At 39.8% G+C, this 26,488-nt stretch overlaps 1 protein-coding gene and 1 pseudogene across 1 annotated transcript; both read left to right on the top strand.

Annotated features, from left to right (window-relative positions):
• The first annotated feature begins 239 nt into the window (after window positions 1-239).
• On the top strand, window positions 240-1,575 carry LOC104448900 (phosphoprotein ECPP44-like). Its single transcript, XM_010062838.3, has 2 exons — window positions 240-661; window positions 893-1,575. Exons 1-2 carry the CDS (start codon window positions 392-394, stop codon window positions 1,322-1,324), a joined length of 702 nt encoding a protein of 233 aa, XP_010061140.2. The 5' UTR covers window positions 240-391; the 3' UTR covers window positions 1,325-1,575.
• A 2,037-nt stretch (window positions 1,576-3,612) lies between these two features.
• LOC104451672 lies at window positions 3,613-8,377 on the top strand (annotated as a pseudogene).
• Window positions 8,378-26,488: the final 18,111 nt, after the last annotated feature.

Genomic DNA, 26,488 nt, shown 5'->3' with positions numbered 1-26,488 from the left:
CCGCTCGTCGAGAGCAGCGCGGGCGCGTGCGTTCCCTCGGCGCGTCGGCCCGTGGCGATACCCTTTTTGGGTCGGCTGTCCGACTTCCTCTCTTAACGCACCACGTCGGTTGAGAAGCGGGAGCGGATTGGCCGCCCCCTCTAGGTGGGCCCACTTCAGATCTATCCCCAGAATTCCTTCCTTCTTCATGCTTAATCGCGTCATTTCCGCGTCAATTCTATGCTATAAAAACCGCCCAAACTCACTCCTCAGCATCATCACGAAGAAAACCCACTTAGAAACACCAGAGAAAGCTTCGACGAATCCGTCTGTCGCTCCTTTGTTATTCGCGTTACCGCATAGTTCGGAGATCGCCGGTCGTTGATCGCAGCGGCGCTGTGTGTTTAGAGCAATGGATCACGAGAGCAAGACCACCCACGAGTGCGAGACCCCGGTCGTCCAGGAAGGGACTGCGGAGACCCGGGACCGCGGGCTGTTCGACTTCATGGGGAAGAAGAAGGAGGAGGAGGGAGAGACGAAGCAGGAGGAGGTGATGGTGGCGGAGTTCCAGGAAAAGGTAAAGGTGGAAGAGTGCGTCGTAGAGGAGGAGGATAAAGAGAAGGAGAAGAAGCATGGCCTCTTGGAGAAACTCCACCGATCTAATAGCAGCAGCTCCAGCTCAGTAAGTTGCCCCATCCCTCACTTTCCCACCTCTCTCTCTCTCTCTCTCTCTCTCTCTCTCTGGGTCTTCTTGTTGTGTATTAGTTTTGGCTTTTTTCTTGATCATGATCGTGCGAGCACTGATGGGCATATTGCGGTGATCATGGACAGGAGTCTGCTCCGGTATAAGTGATGTTTGCTGTCCGGAGTCATAAACAGATCACTAACTGTGTGTCATATATGAAATGTGCAGTCCGACGAAGAGGAAGGAGAGGGGGAGGAAAAGAAGAAGAAGAGGAAGGAGAAGAAAGAGAAGAAGAAGAAGGAGGAAGAAGAGAAGAAGTACGAGGAGCATACGATCGTCCCTGAGAAGAAGTACGAGGAGGATACGACCGTCCCTGTGGAGAAGTGCGACGAGCCCGGTGAGCCAGCGGATGAAAAGAAGGGCTTCCTCGATAAGCTAAAGGATAAACTGCCTGGAGGTCACAAGAAGGCCGACGAAGTCTATTCTCCTCCGCCGCCGCCCCCGCCTCCGGCGGAGTGTGCGCCGGTGGAGCCGCCATACCAGGACGGATCTCCCAAGGAGAAGAAGGGGTTGCTGGAGAAGATCAAGGAAAAGCTGCCCGGGTACCACCCCAAGGGCGACGAGGAAAAGGAAAAGGAAAAGGAAAAAGAGTGTCACTGAGGGGAGAACCGCCTTTGCTCTTAAAGTTTACGTGTGGATTTGCTTTGCCGCGGTGGTTGTTTTGATTGATGTGTTTTTAATTCCGGGCTATAATTTCCGTTTTCTTTGATAAGGAAAAAAAGAGAGTAAAAGTGAGGGAGTATTGTATATTAGTGCTATGTGTGCTTGTATATGTCTCTGCTTTATTGCTAGTAGGGTTTGTTAATGAAGTATTTTATTGTTCTTAATAAACTTAAACATTTCGCCCCACACATCAAATGGCTTGATTAGAACGATGGTCGTTTGCTTTTTATTTTCTTGCTGAAGCCGGGATGAGAGAGAAGAGAGAAAAGCTTTAGCATAATTTCATGTCGGCATGGGGTATAGTTGCCGCTTTAATGGGGGGAGAGAGAGAGAGAGTAGATGTATTCTTTATTGACTAGCATGCAAGGAATGATGCTTTGGAACCCCACTTGACAACCCGCCTCCGATGTTTGCCAAATGCACCAAAACGAAGGTCCAGAACCGGCGAGAATCATGGTAGGGTCCAGGAGCAGTTCGAGTGCATTCTATGGGAGCCACCTCTCCTCCATAGGACGGGTGGCAGTTTCCATCTGGTTTGAGAATCCTGGGTTCGATCGAATCAAACGCAATGGACAGAAGACTGTGATCGACCAGATTACGCGGATCCATTCTGGAGATAAGAGCACAACCCCACGTGGAAGGCGTAGATATATATCTAGAATGAAGGGAGAAAACGAGACTTTCTTCGGTCTATATCGATGAAAGAGCGATGTGGACCACTGATAGTTCTCCTCTCTAGTCAGTCTTCTGTGAGTCGTTGTCGATGAACTTATAAAATTTCCAAATCTAATCAACTCGACGCTTCTTGACGAAGGTATCTAATCTACATGTCGGGGACTGTTGATGGATGATCTCAACGGTTCCGGTCGATTGATCGGCATTTTATTTATTTATTTATAGAGTTAGATACTTTATCTTTTAGTCAAATCAAGTCCTAAACTTATCGTTGGCGGAATTGTTGTTGACATAAATAATATTATGCCACTGCGCTTGCCACTCTATGCATTCATTGATGATCGTGAAAGCAGGGAATGGCCAATGGGCCGCATCATCACCCATGCGCTAAACTTGGGCACTAACTCTTGTTCTATTTTGCTATCCGCAAGTCCAACACACGTGGTATATAGACTCTTATATAGAGAAGGATCGATACATGTTATCTATATTTAATGTTATCATAACATATTTTTCCATATTTTGTAGTTTAAATTGCGATGACACTGTGATAGCATCAATTATAAATGAAAATAATATTCTGCACAGTGTGATCTATGTACTTTCTTGAGAAATTAAGCGCTAAAGATCTATGTGTTTATCCAATGTAAGGTCACTAACTAAAGGTCAAACTTACATATACACACACCAAACGGTATACTTACCATATAAATCAAATGGCGATGCTCTCGGCTAAGGTCAACTTACCATATATATACCAAACGGTGATGCTTTTGACTGCTATACTCTCACCATCTAGGTGCAACACTCCATCATTTCGCCGAGCAACACGACACTTAGATTGCTCTAACACAAGCCCGTTTCACAGTTTAAGAATTTTTTTTTATAAATAATACACGAATATCACTCAACGGTCGTTCATACCTAAATTTTAGCTGTTTGTAACTCGCAAGCTAATTATTTTCTGATTGTGCAATCACAAATATTCAGCACCAATAAATGGACAAGAGAACTGCATTGTCGATCCCTCAAGCCGAGCAAACTAGGAGAAGACTCTCTTTTGCCAAGTTTCCGGTAATTATGTCACAATCACTCCCCAAATCAAGTTGATTAGGACATATCATCTTGACAGCTCGATCATTACAAACAAAGAATAACATACAAAACTGAAACTCCACCCTAAATCCTAAGTGATTGCGCTCCTTATGACATATTTAAGTCCCTCAATTGATCATTTGATCAATAACCAATGTGAACACTGTGTAAACAATGAGCAAAGCAAGACACAAACGCGTTTAGTCTAGTTTTTTATTTGCCTACTATTAAGCATGAAAATTTAATTATGGAGACTATGAGGCATTGAAAGATTTGAGATCAAAATCTCTAGCTCTGATCTAAATGAAATTTTGTAGATCACTCAGTTGTTCAAAAAGCTTAAGTTGTTGATGAATGCTGAATTTAATATTTAATTACATAAAGAATAAGGAGCCACGACATAGTAAAGATCATTTCTTTCATGTGTACGTTCACCTACTCTTCCAAATACAGATATGACTGGACCGGCTACAGGGGTGAACACAATGGGCTACGGGAACTTGCAACCGGAACACGGCCAGGGTTCACTTCCAGTTGAGGGCGAGGGTCGTATGCCGTGACAGAGAGCTCAGATGGGTCAAGGTTTGCCTTTGTCAATCTCGACGCTGAAATGGCTTCGCAGCTTGTCACCATTAAGGTTCTCAAAAGGCTTAGATTAAGGTTTGGTCCATCTGTCGGGTCTATCTTGATTGATTCATAATCAAGCACGTTGTGTGGATTTTGACTATACTTAATGTGACAACATTCCTGATTGTTGCATTCCTTGGACATAACAATTGATAATTTCACAATTCTAATACGGGAGTACGTTCCTTTTTTCTTAAAAATAGTTGCAGGTTTGGATATTTGTGCACTAAAGAAAATGTGGCAGTCAGTGGCATACGCACTCTCGCAGGTCCTAGAGGTTACTTGCAGTACATGCTCTACTGTGTGGCCTCTCTCGGATTCATATAAGAGTGCCTTTAGTTGAATTTTTAAGGAAAGTCTTTAAAAAAATGTAAATAACTTTAAGTTAAAGGAGTTTTTCAAAATACAAATTGTGTTTTGGTAACTTATAACCTAAAAGTTTGTTATGAAATACCTTTGAGCAAAATAGTATTTGGAAGAATTATATTTACAAATGACCTTTATTATTAAAAAGAAAAACAGAAAAAAAATAGCTGGTTAGCGAAGGGTAGGTGGCCACCGACAATCCAAATTTGTCGTCGGTGGCCGTCGTTGGAGGTTGCAAGACCTCAGGTGGCCCTTAGAGACCACCAACAAGGGCTGCCTGGGGTTGGGGGACCTAGGTGAGATCTTTGCCTAAGGTCGCGCAGCCTTGGTGAAGGCCGCTAAGGTTAGGTGACTGCCGGCAAGGGTCATGTGACCTTCTTGAGTTGCTCAACCCCGATCGAGGTCATGGCAACCTAGATCCACGGTCTCTCGCTGAGGTTGCCACGACCTGAATGGCACGAAGGTCACGCAACCCCCCGACAATAGTTGCCTTGGTCGCTGCGACTATGCCAAACTCTATCTAGCCAATCACCGACCCCTCACAGCCCCGCGTAATATGTCGGTTGACCTCAACAAAGAAGAAGATGAAGAGTGAAATAACGGGGGCTAAACAAAAAAAACAAAAATGTTAGTGAGGATAATTTTGGAAGAAAATTTTTTAGTAGCCCTAGCCTTCTTGCATGCTGAGAAAGCTAAAAGCCTAAGGCACACCAAGATCTATGCTGGGCTTTTAGCCTTCATAAGGCCAATTTTCCCCTAATGGGATTTGCAAAATCTTTCCCTAACACTCAAATATTGGCCCAAGAGACTTTCATTATCCAAAGTCCCTTCCCAAGCCACTCCCAAACGCAGCCTAACAATCCTTAAATGCTGTCGACCCATTGAGCAAAAGCATCGTCCAGGCTCACGCTAACCTGAAACCTGGTTCAGTGTTAGTTAACCAAGGTGACTTTATATATGCAAGGTCACTCAGCCTGCTAAGAAAAATTGCGATGACAACGTTTGCGTTTTCTTAGGGGATGTGGATAATGCCTGTATAAACCGAAGCCCGAGTGGGTATTTACTGAATCTGCCTCGACAAGAGAGTTCGATGTACGACCAATGATGACATGCGAAACCGCGAGCGGAAACAGCATCAGAGCATTCAACTGGTTCCCGAAGCACTGGACATCCATGAGCCGAGACAACCTGCTCATCATTGGGGACAACAAAGGAGCTGCCGCGAGGTTTTTCGAGGATTGGTTCACCTCAACAGTCGACGGGAAATCTCTCAGTGGATCTAGCGAGTTCATTTCCATAGCATTAGAGTTTGTCAAATATATCGTAACAGTAATGCCTTTATCAACCGTCTTAAGCGTTGAAATGGATTTTCAGCAAGTGCCCAACTAAGGACTTCGCTACAACGACGATCATGAGTTTTTACTATGCTACTAATTGATCCTAATGGTAAGGGCATAGTGCCTTTTTCCCCTTGTGAGATTAGGTGCGGACAGCACGTTGTTCTTAGAGTCAGCGAAATCGATTGGAGCAACCGGAGGTACACCCTGTAGTAAAACAAGCAGCCAGATCTCCTAGGTGAGGAAAAACGACGGCTCGTTGTTTGTGGGAGCGTTTTGTCAATCCAACATCGGATATGTGTCCTCCAATGTGCTCGACGCATACAAATCGCTCCTCATACAATGGCAACGATATGCTCTGCATGGGACAGGGACCTGGGTATTGACTTGATAAAATCGGGTAATCACCATTCACGTGTTGGTCCGAACTGATAAAAGGCTTGTGCTCTTCTATCACATGTACCCGGACGAGATACTGAACACCAAGATCATAGGACAGAAGCACAGTTGCTCAATTCTGCCGAGGAAGAACTAATGGGGAAGATAGATTATTGACATGTATATCTAAATTTCTCGGACATCGAAGTAGAGTTAGAAGGAAATCAGGTGGTGAAAACATGCCCCGCATCCCTCGGTGCAGGTTTTGTCGCTGGGACCACCGATGGCCCTGGGCAATTCAGCTTCCAGCAAGAGGATACACAGGTTTGTGACTTCCTCTTTTCTACATGTCACTGACGACATTGACTGTCTCAAATCTCATAATGAAGTTTGATTCCACTTCACCAGAATGTCCTATTCCAAAGATGACAGATCAACACCTTTTGGAAGCTTGGGAGGGATTTTCTGAAAGAACCAAGCAAGTACGAGGAAGAGTGCCAGCAGCCAAAGACGATGTAACTCAGCACAGGCGAAATGTTCCTTCCTTATGCTTGGGTGGTAGGAGTCTCTAACCAAATTTGCGAACATACTATCCGCACGCATCCATCTATTTATAGAGTGGTTTATCTAAATTGCCATTAGATACGACCTGCTGAGAGCCTCTGAACTTAACGAGCTCAATCAAAAAAATTAAAACCGTCCCCTTTTCTGAAGGAAACATGTTAACAGGGATCATATCTCTTTGGAAACATGCTTAATAAGGACAGATACAAGTTTGTCCGTTATGATGACATTACCTTTGCCTTTATGACAATAATATAGACATGATCCAATGCCTAAGCGGTACTTTTTCTACTGCAATGCAGCTAGCTATTCTTCCAATTCAAATGCTGAGATTAAGACAACTGATCATTCTTTCTGTACCAGGAGGTGCATTTCTGTCTAATTCCATCAGAGGATCTTAATTTCCTGTCATAGCAACGGTCTCCTTACAAAGAGTCCATTGTTCCATCCAGAACGGTCATAGCTTAATGTCTCTGCAACTCTATAGCTATTAGGATCAGATTCTCAACATCCGATAGAAAGACTGTAGAGGAAATTCCATAAGTAACTCAGCAACTGATCAACCTAACACTATCTTATGGCTCAAGCTGGATGTCAGTCCCTATAATTCATGATGTCAGCCAATACAAGCAATTGTGTTCTCTATGTGTCTATTAACTAAAATCGGAACAAATATACTTTTCCACATCTGAGTGAGATAAGACTTTCTTTCACTCCAGTGACATGAGATTATAACCATACGATCATACGGACTAGTGAACACATATGTCGGTATGCAGAAACTTTCACACGATTAGATTCGAGAACTGAAGTACAGCCTTTAGGTATACATTTCAGAGTTGATTAAAGATGTCCCGACAAAAAATGCAAGACTCAGAGATTTAACTGTATCATACTGCCATATGGAAACCTTGAGCACCTTACAGCAACCTGTGCCATAGAAGCAACTTAAACATCTAGGCTAAGTTTTCCAAAGCTTTTTGAATTCACAGAATTCACAATGACAGCTGGCCTGCGATCAAGGGTGGCAGTAAAGGAGGCGTTAATACTGAATGGAGGATCCCCAGGTTGTAGTCGCAGGACTTATGAATGCTTATTAATAGTATGTGGCAACCTCTGAAGAATACGCCCAACAACAATACGAGGTACTTTCTTATGCAGACTATAGAAGCAAATCAGTATCAAACCCAGAACAAAATGCAACACTCACATTTGCTTTTCTTTACCATCGACTAGGATAAATAGGAGGAAAAAATGGTTGAATTCCATTATTCTGATTGGTCCAAATAGGATATTTCGTTGATATCATGAAAGATCATTTTTCCTTAAAAAATTTTGCATCATTGAGATCGCTATGGGATCATTATCTAGTATTATCTAGTATTTGTCAGGCTGAATAGATTAAGGTTGGGGCCAAGAAGCACATCTGCACAGAATAAGGTTGAGATTAAATCTGAGCCACATATGAACAGATCGAGATTGAGGTTGATGAGTTATGTTTGGCAGGCTGCTTCTCTGCTGTATAGTCCTCACACGCTATCGGCCGATGTCCAAGAATTTAAGAATTTAGCTAAAGCAATAGCGACGAGAGAATCACTTCCTCTAGGAAGTCCATTATCACCCGACCTGTATGATGAACAGATCAGCCTCTTGCCTTCTCCTTTGGGCGACTCTCCTCTTGGACTTAATTTTGGTGGCATGAAAGAAGATATCACCCTACCAAAAAGCAGAGCATTTAAAAATAGAGAAAGAGTGAGCACCAAATTTTGGTGCGTTAAACCCAAGATATGACTTGCTAACAGAAGGCATGTTTACGGTTGTGGAAAGGATAGAGGGTGGACGGTGGATCCCGGAATATGATGACAATGACTTTTGCCTGTATTTCAAGAGGAATACGGGCTGCAATGGATTGAATGGTTCAGCAACCATCGAATGGGGAGTTCCATAGGAGGTCAAGCCCGGGATTTACCGCCCAAGGCACTATGATTCCTATAAGACGGCAATATTCTTGCCCGTTGACTACTGACTACTTCACTGGTGCGTACAACGCATTTATGGTGTCATAAAAGTGCAGGCCATCAATATGTAATTTACATCGCAGGAATTATCAGGAGGTCCTGATGGAAACTTCAAGCTTCGGGGAATTCATATCCACAGAAATATCGCCGTTCATGCATGTTCATGGTTCTCGGCACAAATTCCATCAGAGAGAGAGCTCTCTGCAACAAGCATAAGCCTCCAGAAGCAATGATGCTAAACAACACACTCAAAGCAAGAGCCCGTTCCCTTGCGGTCGTCTCCTCGATGACTTGCTCAACTGTAACAGCAAAATATGAGAAATCATCGCCTTCATAAAGATCTCACATTAACACGAGTGATCAGTTATAAGTTGCAAAGCTTACACTATGTGCTTTATCATCTATAGAAAAATAGTATGAGCAATATGACAAAGCTGAATATAGCTCCATATCAGTACATAAATATAACGAGCATCCAAACATAGACGACCACTAACGGGCACCAAGTATAATAATGTCTCAATCGAAATACTGTTCTGTCAAATCCAGATAATCTCATTCTAATTTTTTTATGACACATGACATCAGCTTTGCCCCTTCAAAGATTAGTAACACAAGTGATTCAGAGCATGACACAACTTGAACAAAGGTTAATTTTTGTGCACCCAGAATGCATCGTAACTTGAACAAGGGACGATAGTTGTCTCTCGATCTTGATAATGTCGATAACTACTTCTTGCCAAAGTTGGTTTTTCTGCTGGAATTTGTAAATACTGACCTGAATCTGCGTCATCGTGTATCCATTTGCCGATGGTAAAGCTGAACCGAACCAAGTGTTGGTGAAAATACTGTAAAGAACCAAAACCTTTTTGTCCTCAGTGTACCAATACGAATGGGCGTGCATTTGATTAGTAAAACAAAGCAAAAAAAGGAAGTTGTCCAAGGAAGACAAAAGACATTAATCAGTGGGGATTTGAAGATGACACAAGCCGTTCTTCGACCCAAAGGACACAAAACAAACAGCATGTTATCGACACATATATTTCCATATATATATATAACAAACAGCATGATACATTTTTAATTCTTATTCTAAGTTAATTCTGTTAGACAAAACTTCACTAAGTGTTTTGAAGTTGACAAAACGTTTTTATCAGTCTAGTCTGAAGACTTGCAGACTCTTTCATCAAAGTCTGCAGACCTCCGGACTACCAGATTCAAGACCCAAAGTCTATCCTCATTGACAGTTTCTAGACCGTCGAAAAAAACTTATCCAGAACTAAATATTTCGTTAAGAATTGATTCTATCGACTGGAGAAGATCTCTTGGCTGGATATAGCATGTCGGAATCCATTATTCAAATTGAGATTGATTCATGGATTTTGGATCCGTTGATTGGCGAAATATACTTGGAAGGTTTTACTTATGAAAACCTAGATCATAATTGTATGGGCGAGCAGGATTGGTGGGCTATCGTCATATTCCTTAAATAGCTCGAAATCTTCCTAATTGATTCTGTCCAACGGGTAGATTGGAAGAATTCCTTTGGTAAGTGCCAACGGGTGTGATGGCATGAAGGAGTATATAGGGAAGACATTCTAGTTGTTCGAGTGTGTGCACGATAGAAGAATTCCAAAGTCTGAAGCTCTTTGTTTTTAGTCAATTAAATTGTTGAGCGAAATCTTGTATTCAAAAGAGAGTCTTGAGTCTTTATGAGATCTTGAGGAAGTGTAGCAAAGTCTCTACACTGTGGAATCAAGGAAGAGCTTTATTGTAACAACTCTTTTGATTCATAGTGAAATCCAGCCAGTGGTCTGTCAATGCGAAATAGTGGACGTATGCTTGGATCAAGCCGAACCACTATAAACTCTGTGTTCTTATTTTCTTCTCTACGCTTTTTCACTTTGATCCTAATTCATTTAGTCTGCAAGAGTATAACTTCCTTTTCATCATCTATTGTTGATTAGTGTTGCACACTTATCTTGGAAATTTGTTTTTACACCTATTCACTCCCCTCTAGGTGCTCGTACTAGCTTTTACAATTGGTATCATAGCCTGTGTACTCACTTAAGTTGAAGTGTTTTACTTCAGAGTTAAAGATCCATGGCTAGTATGTTGGCTCTAGGATTGGTTGAAGGGTAAAGGTAATACCAAACCGCCTTATTTTGATGGAAATGAATACAACATATGGAAAAACAAGATGAAGGCATTCGTAAGATCAAAGGATCCTCTGGAATTGGATGTGGTAGACAAATGAATCATTCCTAAAGCTACATAAGTCTTAGAAAGAGGAAAAGAAGCTATTGAGTCTAGTGAAATGAGTCAAGAAGAGATAACTAAGAGACAAGCTCTTGATGCAAAAACAATTTATTCTTTGTATTGTGCATTATCTTCTACTGAATATAATAGAATATCTTTTTGTGAAACAGTTAAAGAAGTTTGGGATAGATTACACATCACCTATGAAGGAACTAATCGAGTGAAAGAAACCAGAATCAACATTCTGTTCGGTCAATATGAGGCATTCAAAATGAAATCAGAAGAATCTATCACTGACATGTTTAGTCGTTTTATAGAAATTGTGAATGGTCTTGAATATCAAGGTCAACCAATTTCGGGACCCATGAAGGTAAACAAGCTACTGCGTGGACTGTCCAAGGATTGGAATCACATAAAGACCTTAATAAGGGAGACACAAAGAATCATGCCACTCTCTGTTGACGAATTGGTTGGGACTCTTCAGTCTTATGAAGTGGAGCAAATCAACGAAGATGAAGATCCTAAAGGTAAGAAATCCATTGCATTAAAATCTAATGATGATTCTGATGTCACAGATTCTGATCACAGATTCTGAAGACGATATGGATGATGAAGAGCTTGCTCTTATGATAAGAAGATTCAGAAAACTAAACAGAAATAGGAGAAGATTCAATCCAAAGAAACAAAGTTTTCAAAAGCAACATACTAAGTCAGTTGAGGATGATGAATCCAATAAAGACGTAGTCTGCTTTGAATGTAAGAAAAATGGACACATTAGACCCAACTGTCCCATTCTGAAGAAAAAGAAAGGAAAAGCTGAGAAATATCGAAAGGCACTCAAAGCAGAAACTTGAAGTGATACAAAATGTGAAGAAAGTGATGATGATTATGCCAATATTTGTCTCATGGCACAATCAGACTCTGATTCAGACTCCGAGACAAACTCAGACAATGAGATCGAGGTAACTAATTTGAAAATCCCTACTAAAGTCTCTAGATACATTGATGACTTGTGTCTTAGTCTCAAAACCCGTCTCAAAATGATTTCCGAATTTAAAAGAGAAAATTCTACACTGAAACAACAGGAAAATGTTTGTAAAAAAAAGGTCAAAAGTTTAGACAAAAGTATTACTATTTTGAAAGAAAATGCAGACAATCTTTCAAAAGAAAATGCATTCTTGAAAAATGATATCTCAAGTATTTCTAAAAGATTTTCTATAGGATCTGAAAAACTTAAAAAAATTCTTTCAGCACAAAGATCTTACTTCAACAAATTAGGTTTAGGATTGATTGCTGAAACCATTACTCTAATTGATTTTCCTAAAGTAAATGAAAGAATTAAGCAAAGACCTACAAGAGATTCTTAAAAAAATCATTTCCAAAAAGTTTTTGTAAAACCAATAGGTCGTAATACTTTTAAATGTTCTAAGTGCAATAGCTCAGATCATTTTGAGAAAGAATGTCCTATGGTTTGGAAACCTGTTTAGAAGGTATGGGCAAAGACCATATATCACACTAACATCAATGGACCCAAGAAAATATGGGTACCAAAGAAAGCTTGAGTCTCTTTTCTAAATGCAAGTCACTATCAAGAAAAATGTTAAATGGTACCTGGATAGTGGATGCTCAAGACATATGACAGGAGACTTTACTTCATAAAACTTGTACAAGTTAGTGGTGGAAAAGTTTCTTTTGGAGGAAATAGCAAAGGAAGAATTGTGGGATACAGAATTGTAAAGATTGGAAGCCTCACGATCAGTAATTTTCCTTAGTAGAATGACTCAACTACAACTTGCTGAGCATCAATCAACTGTACGACACTAGTTTCAAAATCAACTTTCAAGAAGGAATATGTTCAGGAACCAGTAAAGATTCTTCTCAGTCTTTCACGGGACAAAGACATGGGAATATCTACCTCTTGGATATCAAACCAGATGAAACCCAATGTCTAATCTCAATTCAAGAGGAAGCAAACTTATGGCACAGAAAACTTGGGCACATAAACATGAAGCAAATAGCCAAAATCTCAGCAAAGAAGCTTGTTCGTGGACTACCCAAACTGACATACCAAAAGTCTGATCTATGCACACCATGTGCGTTGGGAAAACAGGTAAGAAACTCATTCAAACCAATAAATCAAGTATCCACTAATCATGTACTGCAGCTCTTGCACATGGATCTCTTTGGACCAACTAGAACTTAGAGCATTGGAGGTAAGAAATACTGCTTAGTAATTATGGATGACTACTCACGATTCACTTAGGTATATTTCCTGGCAAGTAAGTTTGAAACTTTTTCTTATTTTATAAAGTTTGCTAAAAAGGTCAAAAATGAGAATGATATGTTATTTCAAGTATACAGACAGACCTTGGAGACGAATTTGAAAATCAAGACTTTACAAAATTTTGTGATAAATCTGGTTTTCAGCATGTGTTCTCTTCACCAGATACTCCAGAGCAAAATGGAGTCGTGGAAAGAAAGAATAGGTCGCTTCAGGAAATGGCTAGAATACTTTTAATTGAAAGTAACATCTCTTCTCGTTTTTGGGCTGAAGCAGTTTCTACAGCGTGCTATATTATTAATAGAGTCTTTCTAAGGCATATTCTGGAGAAAACTCCCTATGAGTTATACAAAAAAAAAAAAAAAGCCAATTGTTTCATATTTTCATGTATTTGGATGTAAATGTTTTATTTTGAAAAATGCAAATGATCGAGTTGGTAAGTTTGAAGAAAAATCAGATGAAGGTATCTTCCTTGGATATTCTATTTCAAGTAAAGCTTACAGATTTTACAACAAAAAGACTTAATCTGTGGAGAAATTGATGAATGTCAAATTTCAAGACTTTATGCAAAATGAATCAATTCAGACTCAACTTGAAGAATCTGAATCTACTCCAGACTCTACAAAGTCTAAATCTCCAAAAACAGCTCAGACTTCAGAAGACCAGCAACAAATGTTCATCGAAGATTCAAATGAGAAAAATAATCAACAATCTGACAAATCAACCAGCAACTGGAAGCATAAGTCCAGTAATCCCAAAGATCTCATTATTGGTGACATTAATGAAGGAGGCGTGAAGAGTCTAGTGCTGTGGCTCTTATTTCTGAAATAGAACCTAAAAGCATAGACGAAGCTCTATATGATGAAAGCTAGATTGAAGCTATGCAAGAAGAACTCATGCAATTTAGTATCAATGATGTATGGGAATTGACTCCTAAACCAAAAGGAAAATCCATCATTGGAGCTAGATGAGTTTTCAGGAATAAGATGAACGAGAAAGGAAAAGTTGTAAGAAACAAAGCAAGACTCGTGGTCAAGGGATATACGCAAGAAGAAGGGATAGACTATGATGAGACTTACGCACCAGTAGCAAGGTTAGAAGCAATTAGATTTTACTTGTTTGTGCTTGTCATAAAAATTTCAGGTTATTCCAAATGGACGTCAAAAGTGCTTTCCTAAATTGATTTATCCAAGAGAAAGTCTATGTGGAACAACCACCCGGTTTTGAAGACCCAAGGAAACTAGACTCTGTATTCAGATTGAAAAAGGCTCTATATGGTTTAAAGCAAACACCTCGAGTTTGGTACGACAGACTAAGTAAGTTCTTAATTCAAAATGGCTTTGTCAAAGGTAAAGTAGATACTACATTGTTTATCAAAAGAGAAAGTAAAAGTTTTCTACTTGTTCAAATTTATGTTGATGATATTATTTTTGGATCTTCTAAGAAATTCTGTGCAAGAAATTCTCTAAGTCTATGTAGGATGAATTTGAAATGAGCATGATGGGTGAACTAACCTTCTTTCTCGGGCTTCAAGTGAAACAACTGAAGGAGGGAACCTTTATTCATCAAGAAAAATATGCTAAAGAACTTGTCAAAAAGTTTGGACTGGAGAATTGCAAAAAGACTGATATACCAATGTCAAGTTCTTCAAAGCTGGACAAAGATGAAGGAGGAAAGAAAATTGACCAGAAGCTATATAGGAGCATCATTGGTTCTCTTCTTTATCTTATTGCTTCTAGACTTGACATTTTATTTAGTGTTTGTATTTGTGCCAGATTTCAATCAGACCCTAAATAATCTCATTTAAGTGCTGCAAAGCGTATTATTAAATACATTGCCTCAACTTCAAATTTGGGTCTTTGATATCCTAAAGAAGGAGACTTCACTCTTCTTGGATACTCAGACGCAGATCTAGCAGGATGCAGAGTTGATAGAGAAAGCACCTCGGGCACCTGTTAACTACTTGGAAATAGAATAATGTCTTGGTTTTCAAAGAAGCAAAGTACCGTAGCTCTTTCTACAGCAGAAGCAGAATATGTAGCTCTTGGAAGTTGTTCACAAATTCTATGAATAAAACAATAGCTAAGAGACTTTGGAATTGGAGACTCATGCACTGAGATCAAATGTGACAACACCAATGCAATCAATCTCACAAAGAATCCGATTCTTCACTCAAGAGCAAAACATATAAAGATTCAACATCATTTCATTAGAGATTATGTTTAAAATGGAGAAGTTTCGATTTAGTTTATTGATTCAAAGAATCAACTGGTGGATATATTCACAAAGCCTTTGGAGAAAAATCAATTTGAAGTCATTCGTTCCAGACTCAATATCCTAAAGTTTGAGGAAGTTCAGACTCAGGACTGAAAGTCTAAAGACACTCAGACTCATACGATTAAGATTTACGATTGTAAGTTACTTTTATTTTAGAAAATTATCTCTCGGATCAAATCTTGAAAATGTACAATCATCTATTTGAAATTGATTGGTGTTACTTCCCAGTTTCCGTGATTATTACAATTTTTCCTTTTCAAAAAAGAAGTCATTTTTGAAATGACAGTTATCTAATTTTTGAAAAGGAAGTTATTTTTTTAAAAATGAATTTTTATATTTCTTTTTACGGCGTTCCATATGCCTCGCTTCGACTGTCTTATATACTGTTGGTTCTTCTTCGTTTTACTCACAAAAACCCTAAGAGAGCACAAATCTTCCACTTCTATCTTCTTCTCTTGTTTAATCCTCAAAAAGATTTCATCTTTCTTGCGAAACAAGCTTGGAATCTCTCAAAGATTGTGAAAAATGTCATCCCAAAGAAAGTCTTTGAGGATCGCGAACAGGGGACCACAGCAAATGCGTGAGGGACCTATGCATTTTGATTTCACCGAGGAAGAAGAATCTCCTCAACATCGGTAGAACCCTAAACATTCTCGGCAGCGTCCATCATCTCATTCTAGACCTCAAAATATTGAACATCGGGAAGATAAAGAAATCATCGAAGACGCAGAACCTGTAAGAACTCAAAAGCCCGCCTTTACTTATAAGCTTTACTGTGCTTTGAAGATGGGTGGTACTCCTTTGAACTACATTGATTAATTTTTTAAAGATAAAGGGTATCAAAATGAAACATACTTTTTACACACAATGGAACGATTGGGAATTACCCTTGTGGGGTTAGCAGAAGAAGCATTTGCAAATATTCCAAGCGATCCACGTGTTGGAGGGCTGAGTCAACTTGATGGGAACGATGATGATAGGATGTACTCTCAATTTAAACCTAGAATGGGTGTTGCGGCGAAAATCCGAAGCAAGAGACATATCTGTTTCGTTCGGAGGAACACAAGCAACTGTACTCTAAGTTGCTAAAGCGTGGTGTGATTAATCCTAGAAGCGTGGATTTTGATTTTCTTGATTTTTGAATGTCAAGCTGAGAGAGAAATTCAATCTTCTTCAATTGGAATGGTTTTGTTCTGAATTGACATAGGCTTATGCTGAACTCACTACTTACTTCTATTTGAATCTAAGTTTCCTGGATGCGAATAGATTCTCTTTCAGTGTTCGAGATCAAGACTATGTGGTTGACATGAATACATTGGCTAATGTGATTGGGGTTGAAAGAGGGAGATATCAACCAATTAGTGTGTCTATTGGTCGAGCAACGATAGAGCTTGTTCAGGATAGAACAACGAAAGGAAAGATTTCCTATTCGAGGATGAATGCATCTAACATCTTGCTTCACAAGATAGTAATCAACTACCTCAGACCAAAATCAACTTCAAAGACCGACGTTTCAAATTCGGAGGCAAAGCTGATGTATGCCATTAATGTTGGCAAAAAGTTCTCTCTTCCACACACTATTATGTTCCACATGTATAGAATGATGGTGAAGGACAATGGTCAACTTCCTTACTCAGCACTTGTGACCAAGTTATTTAGACATTTGAACATTCAACCTCCCCAAATTCTTTATGTTCGAACATGCGACCAAATGGTGGTGGGACTGAAGATGGTCTTTAAAATGCGTTTGAGGGAACTTAACAAGGCTTTGGAGCAATTCAAGGTTAAAACCTCTGTCAAGACTCTCCCAGTCTCTTCTGCTACAAAGCGGAAAGGGAAGGAGCCCATGGTTGCTCCATCAAAGAAAAAAAGAGCACTCATCTTGGAAGATGAAGAGATGAGGATGATATCACCATTTTTGCGCTTGCATTGAAGAACTTGAGTCGTTCTATTCCAGAGTCAAAGGAGAGATAGGAACAAGACAATGATGAGATTGAACAGAGGACTGGAGAGAAAGAAGAATTGGAAAAAGAAGTAGAGGAGGAAAGGATTGAGGAAGAGGAAGAAGAGGTCAGAGAAGAACAAGAAGAAACTGAGCATGAGGAGTATTTCTCACAGTCTGAAGGCATTGAAACAGGGGGAGATCCTGAGAAAAGAGGAATGTCCTCAATTGCTGCCACCAGTGAAGGAGTAAGTCGTTCTCCAGCAGATCCAGAGGACATCTATGCCTTTCAATTTCCTGAGGAAGAACATGATGTTTCATCGCCCAATCTGCGTGATCATGCTAATACACCATCTGATTGAGTAGAAGCTAGTACTCAGATTGACAATTCAGTAGACTTTCGCAGAGTACTTGATGTTCTCTTGAAGATGCGAGGCCAAATTTATGCTCTGGGATGCGAAGTACAGAATTTGCAAAAGTCAGGACAAGCCTCTTCAGTTTCTTTGCATGATCAACTTCATGCCCTTGCTATTCAAGTCCAAGCCAGTGCCAAGGGTGAAGATGTGACTTAGCTAAAAGAGGATCTGAAAAAGCTGGAAGGGATTGTCCAGTCATTCCAGCTTGTTCGTGTTCCCAAGCAATCATAATTCCACTCTCTTTTCATCTCTACCTTTTTAATGCTGTCAAAAAGGGGGAGAGATGTGTGTAGATTTGAGATTTAAACTCTTGAACTCCTGACTTTTATTTTTTTTTGAGACTTTTGTGGTTGTTTGAGATTACTTTTGTTTGGCTGTTTGGATTTGGACTGGATTTGGATTTGACTGTTTAAACGTTTTTTTTTTTTTTTTTTTTTTTATCTTAAGCACTACTGGTCTTTCATGGCAAAGATAGTTGCTCATTTACAGGACTAACCTACTTTCTGTGGATGCAGATTTTAAATGTCATCATTACTATGCCAATTATCTTTTGTGAGATATCCATGTTTGCTTGAGTATTGTTTTGCAGGTCAAAGTTATCCAAATCTGCAGGAAAGTTTTGTCACCATAAAAAATGGGGAGATTGTTGGAGAAAACTTCCTTGAGTGTTTTGAAGTTGACAAAACGTTTTCATCAGTCTAGTTTGAAGACTTGCAGACTCTTTCATCAAAGTCTGAAGACCTCCGAACTGCCAGACTCAAGACCCAAAATCTATTCTCATTAACAGTTTCTAGACCATCGAAGAAGACTTATCCAGAACTGAATGTTTCGTTAAGGATTTGATTCTATTGACTGGAGAAGATCTCTTGGCTGGATATAGCATGTCGGAATCCATTATTCAAATTGAGATTAATTCAGGGATTTTGGATCCATTGATTGGCGAAGTATACTTGGAAGGTTCTACTTATGGAAACCTAGATCCTGATTGTATGGGCGAACATGATTGGTGGGCTATCGTTATATTCCTTAAATAGCTTGAAATCTTCCTAATTGATTCTGTCCAATGGGTAGATTGGAAGAATTCCTTTGGTAAATGCCAATGGGTGTGATGTCATGAAGGAGTATATAAGGAAGATGTTCCAGTTGTTCGAGTGTATGCGCGATAGAAGAATTTCAAAGTCCGAAGCTCCTTGTTCTTAGGCAATTAAATTATTGAGTGAAATCTTGTATTAAAAAGAGAGTCTGAGTCTTTGTGAGACATTGAGGAAGTGTAGCAGAGTCTCTACACTGTGGAATTAAGGAAGAGCTTTACTGTAACAACTCTTTTGATTCATAGTGAAATCCAGATTGTGGGTTGTTAGTGCGGAAGAGTGGACGTAAGCTTGAATCAAGCCGAACCACTATAAACTCTATGTTCTTATTCTCTTCTTTATGCTCTTTCACTTTGATCGTAATTCATTTAGTCTGCAAGAGTCTAACTTCCTTTTCATCATCTATTGTTGATTAGTGTTGCACACTTATCTTGGAAATTTGTTTTTACACCTATTCACCCCATCTAAGTGCTCGTACTAGCTTTTACAAATTCTAGTACCCACGGATGATGTCCTAATATTTTCAGCTAATATAGGTTAACATTTTAAACATATATTTGTTCTTACAAGCATTACCAAGAAAAATGGCTTAGTAGTCTCTCCCATCAAAATATCATTTTTCCAAACAAAAGTAAGATTTTTAGGACGTTATTTTTCACGAAAAACCATTATTCCAATAGAAAGTCAATTTTATTTGTAGAAAAATTTTCTAATGAAATCAAAGACAAGACCCAATTATAAAGATTTTTAGGAAATCTCAATTACATCCTAGATTCTTCCCAACCATCAATATATTATGTAAATCTTTACACCAAAGATTACAAAAAATATCCCCCACCTTAGACATTAGTTCACACTAATATTGTTAAACAAATTAAAGCTCATGTTCGAGAGGTATTTTGCCCCCACTTAGCTGACGCCATCGCTTTCAAAATCATAGAAATAAATGCCTTACCTCAAACAAATCAAAAATAACAAAGAACAAATCATTCAATTCATCTTAAAACATTGGAACCAAACTCAGCAAAATTACTTTACTCTATAAAAAAAAAATATTAGCTATTGTTTTAACAATATCCAAATTTCAAGGTGACCCCTTAAATAATTTTTTTTTTGTTTCACATCGATTGCAAATCAACAAAAGAGGTGTTATATTAAATATTGCTTCAAAACAAATTAGCCATATCCATCTTTGATTTTGATATTAAATTTATTAGGGGATCCTCAAATTCTTCACCTAAATTTCTAATGAGAGAATTTTTACAGGAAAAATAATGCCTACACAATTGTCCAAAAAAGACAACCAAAAACTCAAAATCAGAATCCCAACCACCAACAATCACCATTACAACAAATACCAACACCTCATCAATTACAAATATGGCTAGACCTTACCAAAGCCCAATAAACACTATTACCACAATCACTTTCACCTAATCTCACCCCGTTTCAATCTCCATTAATTTCACAGGCTAAACAAAAAACCCTCTCATCACAATCACAGAAGCCCTAAAACAATATCACAAACCAGAAATTATAATCACTTTCTACTCCGATCAAAACTTGGGTAGACATAGCCCAATAAAATCTATCAAAGCAAATTGAAATCACACTTAACCCATCACCATTAACTTTTCACAATTCAAAAGAATCACAATCATCAAAAGAATATTCAATGAAGTAATCATAAAATCGCTATCATCCTCTATCGCAAATCTTACTACCTCAGTAGTAGTATCACAATCATCATCATCATCATAGTTCTCAACAAAATCATAATTTATTATCAAAAGTCAACATCAAGTTATCATGGAAGTGGAGAATGGATTTTATCATGAAAACCCAAAAGTTTTTGCAAAAAGTATTTTCGCAGAAAATTGGTACTACAAACCACTTAATTTATCAAAATCCCAAGCTTATTATGAGCAAATCCTAGTCAAAACCAAACTAGTCACATTCACACATCTTGCATCACCTGAAAATATAAATAATATTACCCATTCTATAGTCATAGTCTTCCAAGTTATCTCATTCGACATGTGGAAACCAATCCCTCACATTTAATTACTATTTGAAACTAGATTAACTACAAAATTATCATAATTTCCTATTTTCATTTATTAGGATTACCAACAAACATGGTGGAATGCTTTTTTATGCCAAAATGAAAACAATTACCATACTTGACTTTTCTATCTTAGAATAAATTTCAATATTGAACAATTACCTTTTTGGTTTCAATAATAGTGGAATCATTTTGGTCTTGTTATTGAAATTTTTTCCTCCATAATTTAAAAACAACATAAAAGTTTTCTATACCCATTCCAAATCAATCGATCATTAATCAAAATTTTCTAATCTCATACACTTCCTCATAACTTCAGAGTTTCCTGGTTAAAACTAAATGGTGAGCAATTTTAAATATATTGATAACCTTTCCGAACAAAATCAGTTATAAACTAGTTGAATTGGCGAAACCCCCCAAACACTCAATCACTTATAGATCACAAAATTACACAATTTCTTCAACTAAAATCACTTCCAAGCCCCCTTGGCAACAATCTAATCACTAGCAGAATATTCTTGTTGCATTACAAAAAATCATGTCAAAAATAAAATCAATAGGTTCCTTTAATGAATCCCATCACAGTGACAATAACAATGAATATAATTGCTATGGAGTGCCAAAACTTGGTACGGGGGGACACTTAAATGCTAAATGTTAGGAAATGTATACTTAAGTCCCAAGATTGGAGCAAAATGGATCAGTTAAGTGTGAATAACAAGAAAATTTGGCCAAAATACTAACGTGGCATTTTTCCGACGAGATAAATGCAAAATGACAAGCTACGTGCCTAAATAAGCCAAAAACGACATTGTTTTGCATACTAACGTAACTAGATAAGAAAAAAACGTCGTCATTTTGAATCTTCTTTGTTGACTTAGCTCTTCGGTGAGCCACGTAGGTGAATTATATTAATAAAAAATTGCTACGTAAGATTTCTGATTAAGGTCGCCAAATTTCACACTCAAGTGTCCCAATTTTTTTTTAAAAAAAGTGGCACTGAAGTGTACCTTTCATAACTTTTGGTACTTAAGTATTCCTCTGTGCTAAGTTTTGGCACTTCTGCTGTTCTTTTGTCGGTATTAATCTATCAAATGAGGATGAGGATGATGTTGAGTATAGGAAACTACATCACCAAGAAGGAAAAGAGCCAAAAATGAACAAAAGAAAAGTAAATCACATGTTGTTGCAATATGGGGAAAAAATCTTAGTATTCAGCCTAGACTAAGAAATCTTCAGAAGGAGCCAAGAACTTAAAAAAAAAAAGTTACTATTCACTTCAAACAAAAGTGCCCGAATCTCTCTATAAAAGGAGTAGAAGAGGAAGGAACATGACACCTCCAGCATTCAAACCTTCAAGCCTCCTAGCATCCAAACTCTCTTACTCGCAAAAGTGCCTAAACTCTCTTCAATCATAGCCTCCTTTCACTTTGATCATTTCACCTGAAATCACTTTGTAATCACTTAAAATACCATGTAATCACTTTCAAGTCACTAGAAATCACCCCAAATCACTTGTAGTCACTTCTTGGAAATATCAAATCACTTGTAGTCACGTCCAATCATTTTTTTCTGGTGAAGTAAGTAGTTAATATAATGGGGAAAGGTCAAACTGTACAACCAAACGGCTCCAAAAACTTACACTTAGAATGAACATGCTCATTCCGAGTGTAAGGGAGCCGAGGAAAAAACCAAAAGGCAACAACCAAAAGGAGAGCCAAGAGCCAAACAACAAAGGCTAGGCAAAACGACCTAGCAACCAACGAGACACGTAGCCAAGCGGTCTAGAATTAGTGGAAGAGAAAATAATAGGATCCAATTCTCACGAGCGCTGCATCCACTTGTTTCTAGTGGAGTCATCTACATTCTTGTAGGTAATAGACTTATCCTTCACGACCCTAATGAGATGATTCTTCATGGCCGGAATAGAAAGCGATTCTCCCCTAAACAGAATATTGTTCATGTTCTTCCAAATGATGTGATAGAGTGCACCAAAGGAATAACAAGCCAGGCATTTAGAAAACTCCCTTCTCGAAAGGACGGTACTGGCCCAATTGAGGGTCTCCTCCCAAGTTCTATTGTTCCAGGGAAGATTGCACCTAGAAGCCCAAAAAAAAGCAATACTCGAAGTAATGTGACAACCAAAAAAGATATGCTCGATAGAGTCAGGCACCTCGTTGCAAAAGGGGCAGGTCGCAGCATCAATTCTACCATGAGACATAAGTAAAGCCTGAGTAGGCAGCCTCTGCTTGGTAATGATCCACAGGTTCAGTTGGTATCGAGGTAGGGAGGCATTGCTCCATATGAGTCGATGCCAATGGACTCTCTCCTTCTTCCGCCTTATGGTCTCCCAAGCTGAAGCCACCAAAAACATGCTCTACGACTCCTCCCTCCAACAAAACCGATCCTGCATGTCAGTCAAGGTGGGAAGAGGCGAACCCCAAGACTCAATCTCTGATATGATAGCCCGTCCATCCTCAGAGAAGAGGTCAGCAACCAAAGCCTGCCTAGGGAGGCCTGAGCTATATATGAGGGAATCCGTGTAGAATAAATTCAACGAACCCCTTGGATGCCAATTATCAAACGAGAGTGATGCTGTTAAGCCATCACCTATCCTCCAGTGGAAACAGAGTTGGCATTCAGTCCTGAGTTGTAGTAGTTTCTTCCAAGCCCAAGAGCAACAAGATGGCTGCTTCACAACCCAGAAGTTCCTATTTTTTAAGAAGGTCGAGTAGACCCACTTACACCAAAGCGATTTATTGTCTGAAAACAAGTTCCAGATATGCTTGAGCATAGTCGCCTTATTGCACTCTCGCAATCTTTGGATACCAAGCCCCCTTCCACTTTAGGTAGGCAAACATCCTCCCAAGAAACTTTGGCACCTCCTCTGCCCAAAGTAAGTCCTTTTCAAAGGAATTGTCTAAGGATACGCTCAACTGGTCGAGAACTACAGTAGGGATAATAAAGATACTTGCCCAAAAGGCTTGAATCGCATGAAGAACTGCCCTAATCAGCTGAAGACGGCCAGCTGAGGAAAGGAATCGATGAGTCCAAGACTGCACCCGGGAGGTGATGCACCTAATAAGATTAGCACAATCCGCTTTCCCAAGCCTCTTCGTGATGATTGGAACCACAAGGTAGCGCACTGGGAGGGTACCCTCACCAAACCCAAGTTCCAGAAGGATTTGATTCCTTAAGGGCGGCGGGCCTCTCAAAAGGAACACCTCACTTTTCCTTTGATTCGGTATAAGGCCACTCCAAGAGGAAAATAACTAGATACTCTTGTTCAGAAGCTTCACAGATGGCAGGTGACCCTCGCAAAAAAGGAAGACATCATCTGCAAAGAACAAGTGTGAAAGGTAGGTAAGTCTGCATCTCCAAAAGAATCTGAAGTTTGGCTGATGCAAGCTCCTCCCAATAATCCCTAAGAGCACCTCCATGACCAACGTGAATAAGTAGGGAGAGAAGGGATCTCCTTGCTGCAAGCCTCGCCCCCTAGGAAAAAACCCATTTAGCTCTCCATTCAATGCAATGGAGAATCGAGGAGTTCGCACACAAGTCATAATAAGGTGAACCAACCAATTAGGGAACCTAAAGGCATGGAGCACGTTCTCAAGGAACCTCTAGTCCACGGTGTCATACGCCTTCCTGAAGTCAACTTTAATAGCACACTTCGGAGAGTAGGGTTCGACATGAAGCCAGAAAAGAGTTCCTGCACCAAAAGAATGTTGTCCTTGATTCACTGCCCTTTGACGAAGGTGCTTTGAGTTGGGTTGACAAGATGCCTAAGCATGACAGCAACTCTATTAGCCAACACCTTGGTGATAATCTTGTACACCGTGTTGCAACAAGCAATAGGCCTGAAGTTGTCAACCGTAGTCGCATTATGAACCTTAGGAACCAACACCAAGATGGTGTTGTTCACTTCTTTAAGGAGTCTCCTCGAGCTGAAGAAATCTCTAATGGCATCCGTAACTAGCTGACTCACCGTGTCCCAATTCTCCTTGAAGAACTCTACCGTGAAACCATCTGGTCCCGGTGCCTTCCCCCTAGCCAAGGAAAAAAGAGTGTCCTGTATCTCAAGCTTAGAGACGGACCTAGCAAGAAATGTAATGTGGTCCCCATTAAGCTGTGAATGGATAACCTCATGAATCTCTAAAACCGAGGGAGTATCCGGCTCTAGTCACGGCAAGAGGAGCTCTTGGAAATAATCCACAAAATGCTGCCAGACTAGTTGAGGTTCAGTAATTTGGTTACCTGAAGAGTCCACCACTGAGAGGATTCTATTCTTCAAATGTCACCTATTAACAAACTGGTGAAAGAACTTCGTGTTTCAGTCACATTCCTTAAGCCATCTGATTTTGGCTTTCTGTCTAAAAAATGACTCCTCTTGAGACCGAAGCTCTAGGAAGGACTTGCGCTGATCCCTCTCCAAGTCTGCAAGCACCTCGCTGGTGGGATCAAGGAAGAGGTTGACTTGGGTTTGCTTCAAGGCTTCCCTCCCGTTAGAAGTCCTAACGGATATATTGGCAAATGAATTCCTATTCAGTTGCTTGAGTCACCCTTTCAAAGCCTTCAGGTTAGAAACCAACCTAAACATAGGCACACTTGAAGACGGAGCCACCTAAACTTGCTTTACAATTAGATCAAAGTCCAGGTGTTGCATCCAAAAGTCGTAGAACTTAAACAGTCTCCTCCAGAAAACCGGGTTCTTTACTTCACCACCATAGGTGAGTGATCAGAAACCCCAGGTGCTAGGAAAGAAGCCTCCGAGTAAGAAAAAACCTGACTCCAACACGGATTAATCAAGACCCTGTCAATCTTCCTTGCGCGAGGGGCTCGAAGAAGTTGACCAAGTGTACCGAAAACTCACATAGCGAAGGTCCTCCAGCTCAACCTGATCAAGACACTGGCTGAATTCATCGAAACACAGCAGCCATAGGTCCGAACTCCCCAGCCTATCCGAGGGATCCTTAATGGCATTAAAGTCTCTCATAACAAGCTAAGGCAGGCTTTGCATTGAAAAACTTCTAGCCATCAGGTCCTCCCATAGCAGCCGCCGAGAAGAAAATGAATGTTCAGCATAAATAGTTGAGACATAACAAGCCACTCTAGTATCTAACCATCTCAGACACCCATGTATTGCCTGATCTATAGTAGCAACCTCTTCAAAGGAGAAAGAAGTAGGGTTCCAGCCAACCCAGATCCTAGCCTGATTGGAAGGCCCATAATTAGCCCGCCAACACCAATTTGCCAACAAACTCCCAGACACGGCATTGAAAAGGTTGAGGGGAACTTTGGTCTTAATAAGCTCGATCATGGACAACCGATTAGATAAGACTAGATTCCTCATCTTTGCTTGCTTAAGTGGGGCACCAAGCCCTCTAATATTCCAACATTCTATGTACATATTTACAAGAGAAAAATAAGAGGATTTACCTCTTTTTAGAGGAGCTACGCCTTATGGTAGGCGGATGAGGCTGAGCCTCCGAAGGGGGAGGATCCGAAGCTAAGGCAAGAAGCCTATCTTGCAATGTGGAAGAAGGAGGATTCGGATCTTGGGAGGGCCTCCTGTCCACCATCGCCTTAGGAGATGTACAAGGGGAGAGGAGATCTTCATCTTCTAGGAAGGAGATGAGGTTGTTTGAGCCCTCACCCCTCTCTCCCATTCTAGGCAGCAAGGGGTCGACAGGCTCCGAAGGAACAACAT

This window comes from Eucalyptus grandis, chromosome 6 (assembly GCF_016545825.1).
Source record: "Eucalyptus grandis isolate ANBG69807.140 chromosome 6, ASM1654582v1, whole genome shotgun sequence".
Lineage (NCBI taxonomy): Eukaryota > Viridiplantae > Streptophyta > Magnoliopsida > Myrtales > Myrtaceae > Eucalyptus > Eucalyptus grandis.
This window is presented reverse-complemented; position numbering and strand designations above follow the sequence as displayed.

What these genes read in the sequence shown, in the direction of transcription:
- LOC104448900 (XM_010062838.3), top strand. Translation starts at nt 392, where the DNA reads ATGGATCACGAGAGCAAGACCACCCACGAGTGCGAGACCCCGGTCGTC. An exon ending in ATAGCAGCAGCTCCAGCTCA is followed by an intron (nt 662 to 892) that starts GTAAGTTGCCCC and finishes TGAAATGTGCAG; the next exon opens with TCCGACGAAGAGGAAGGAGA.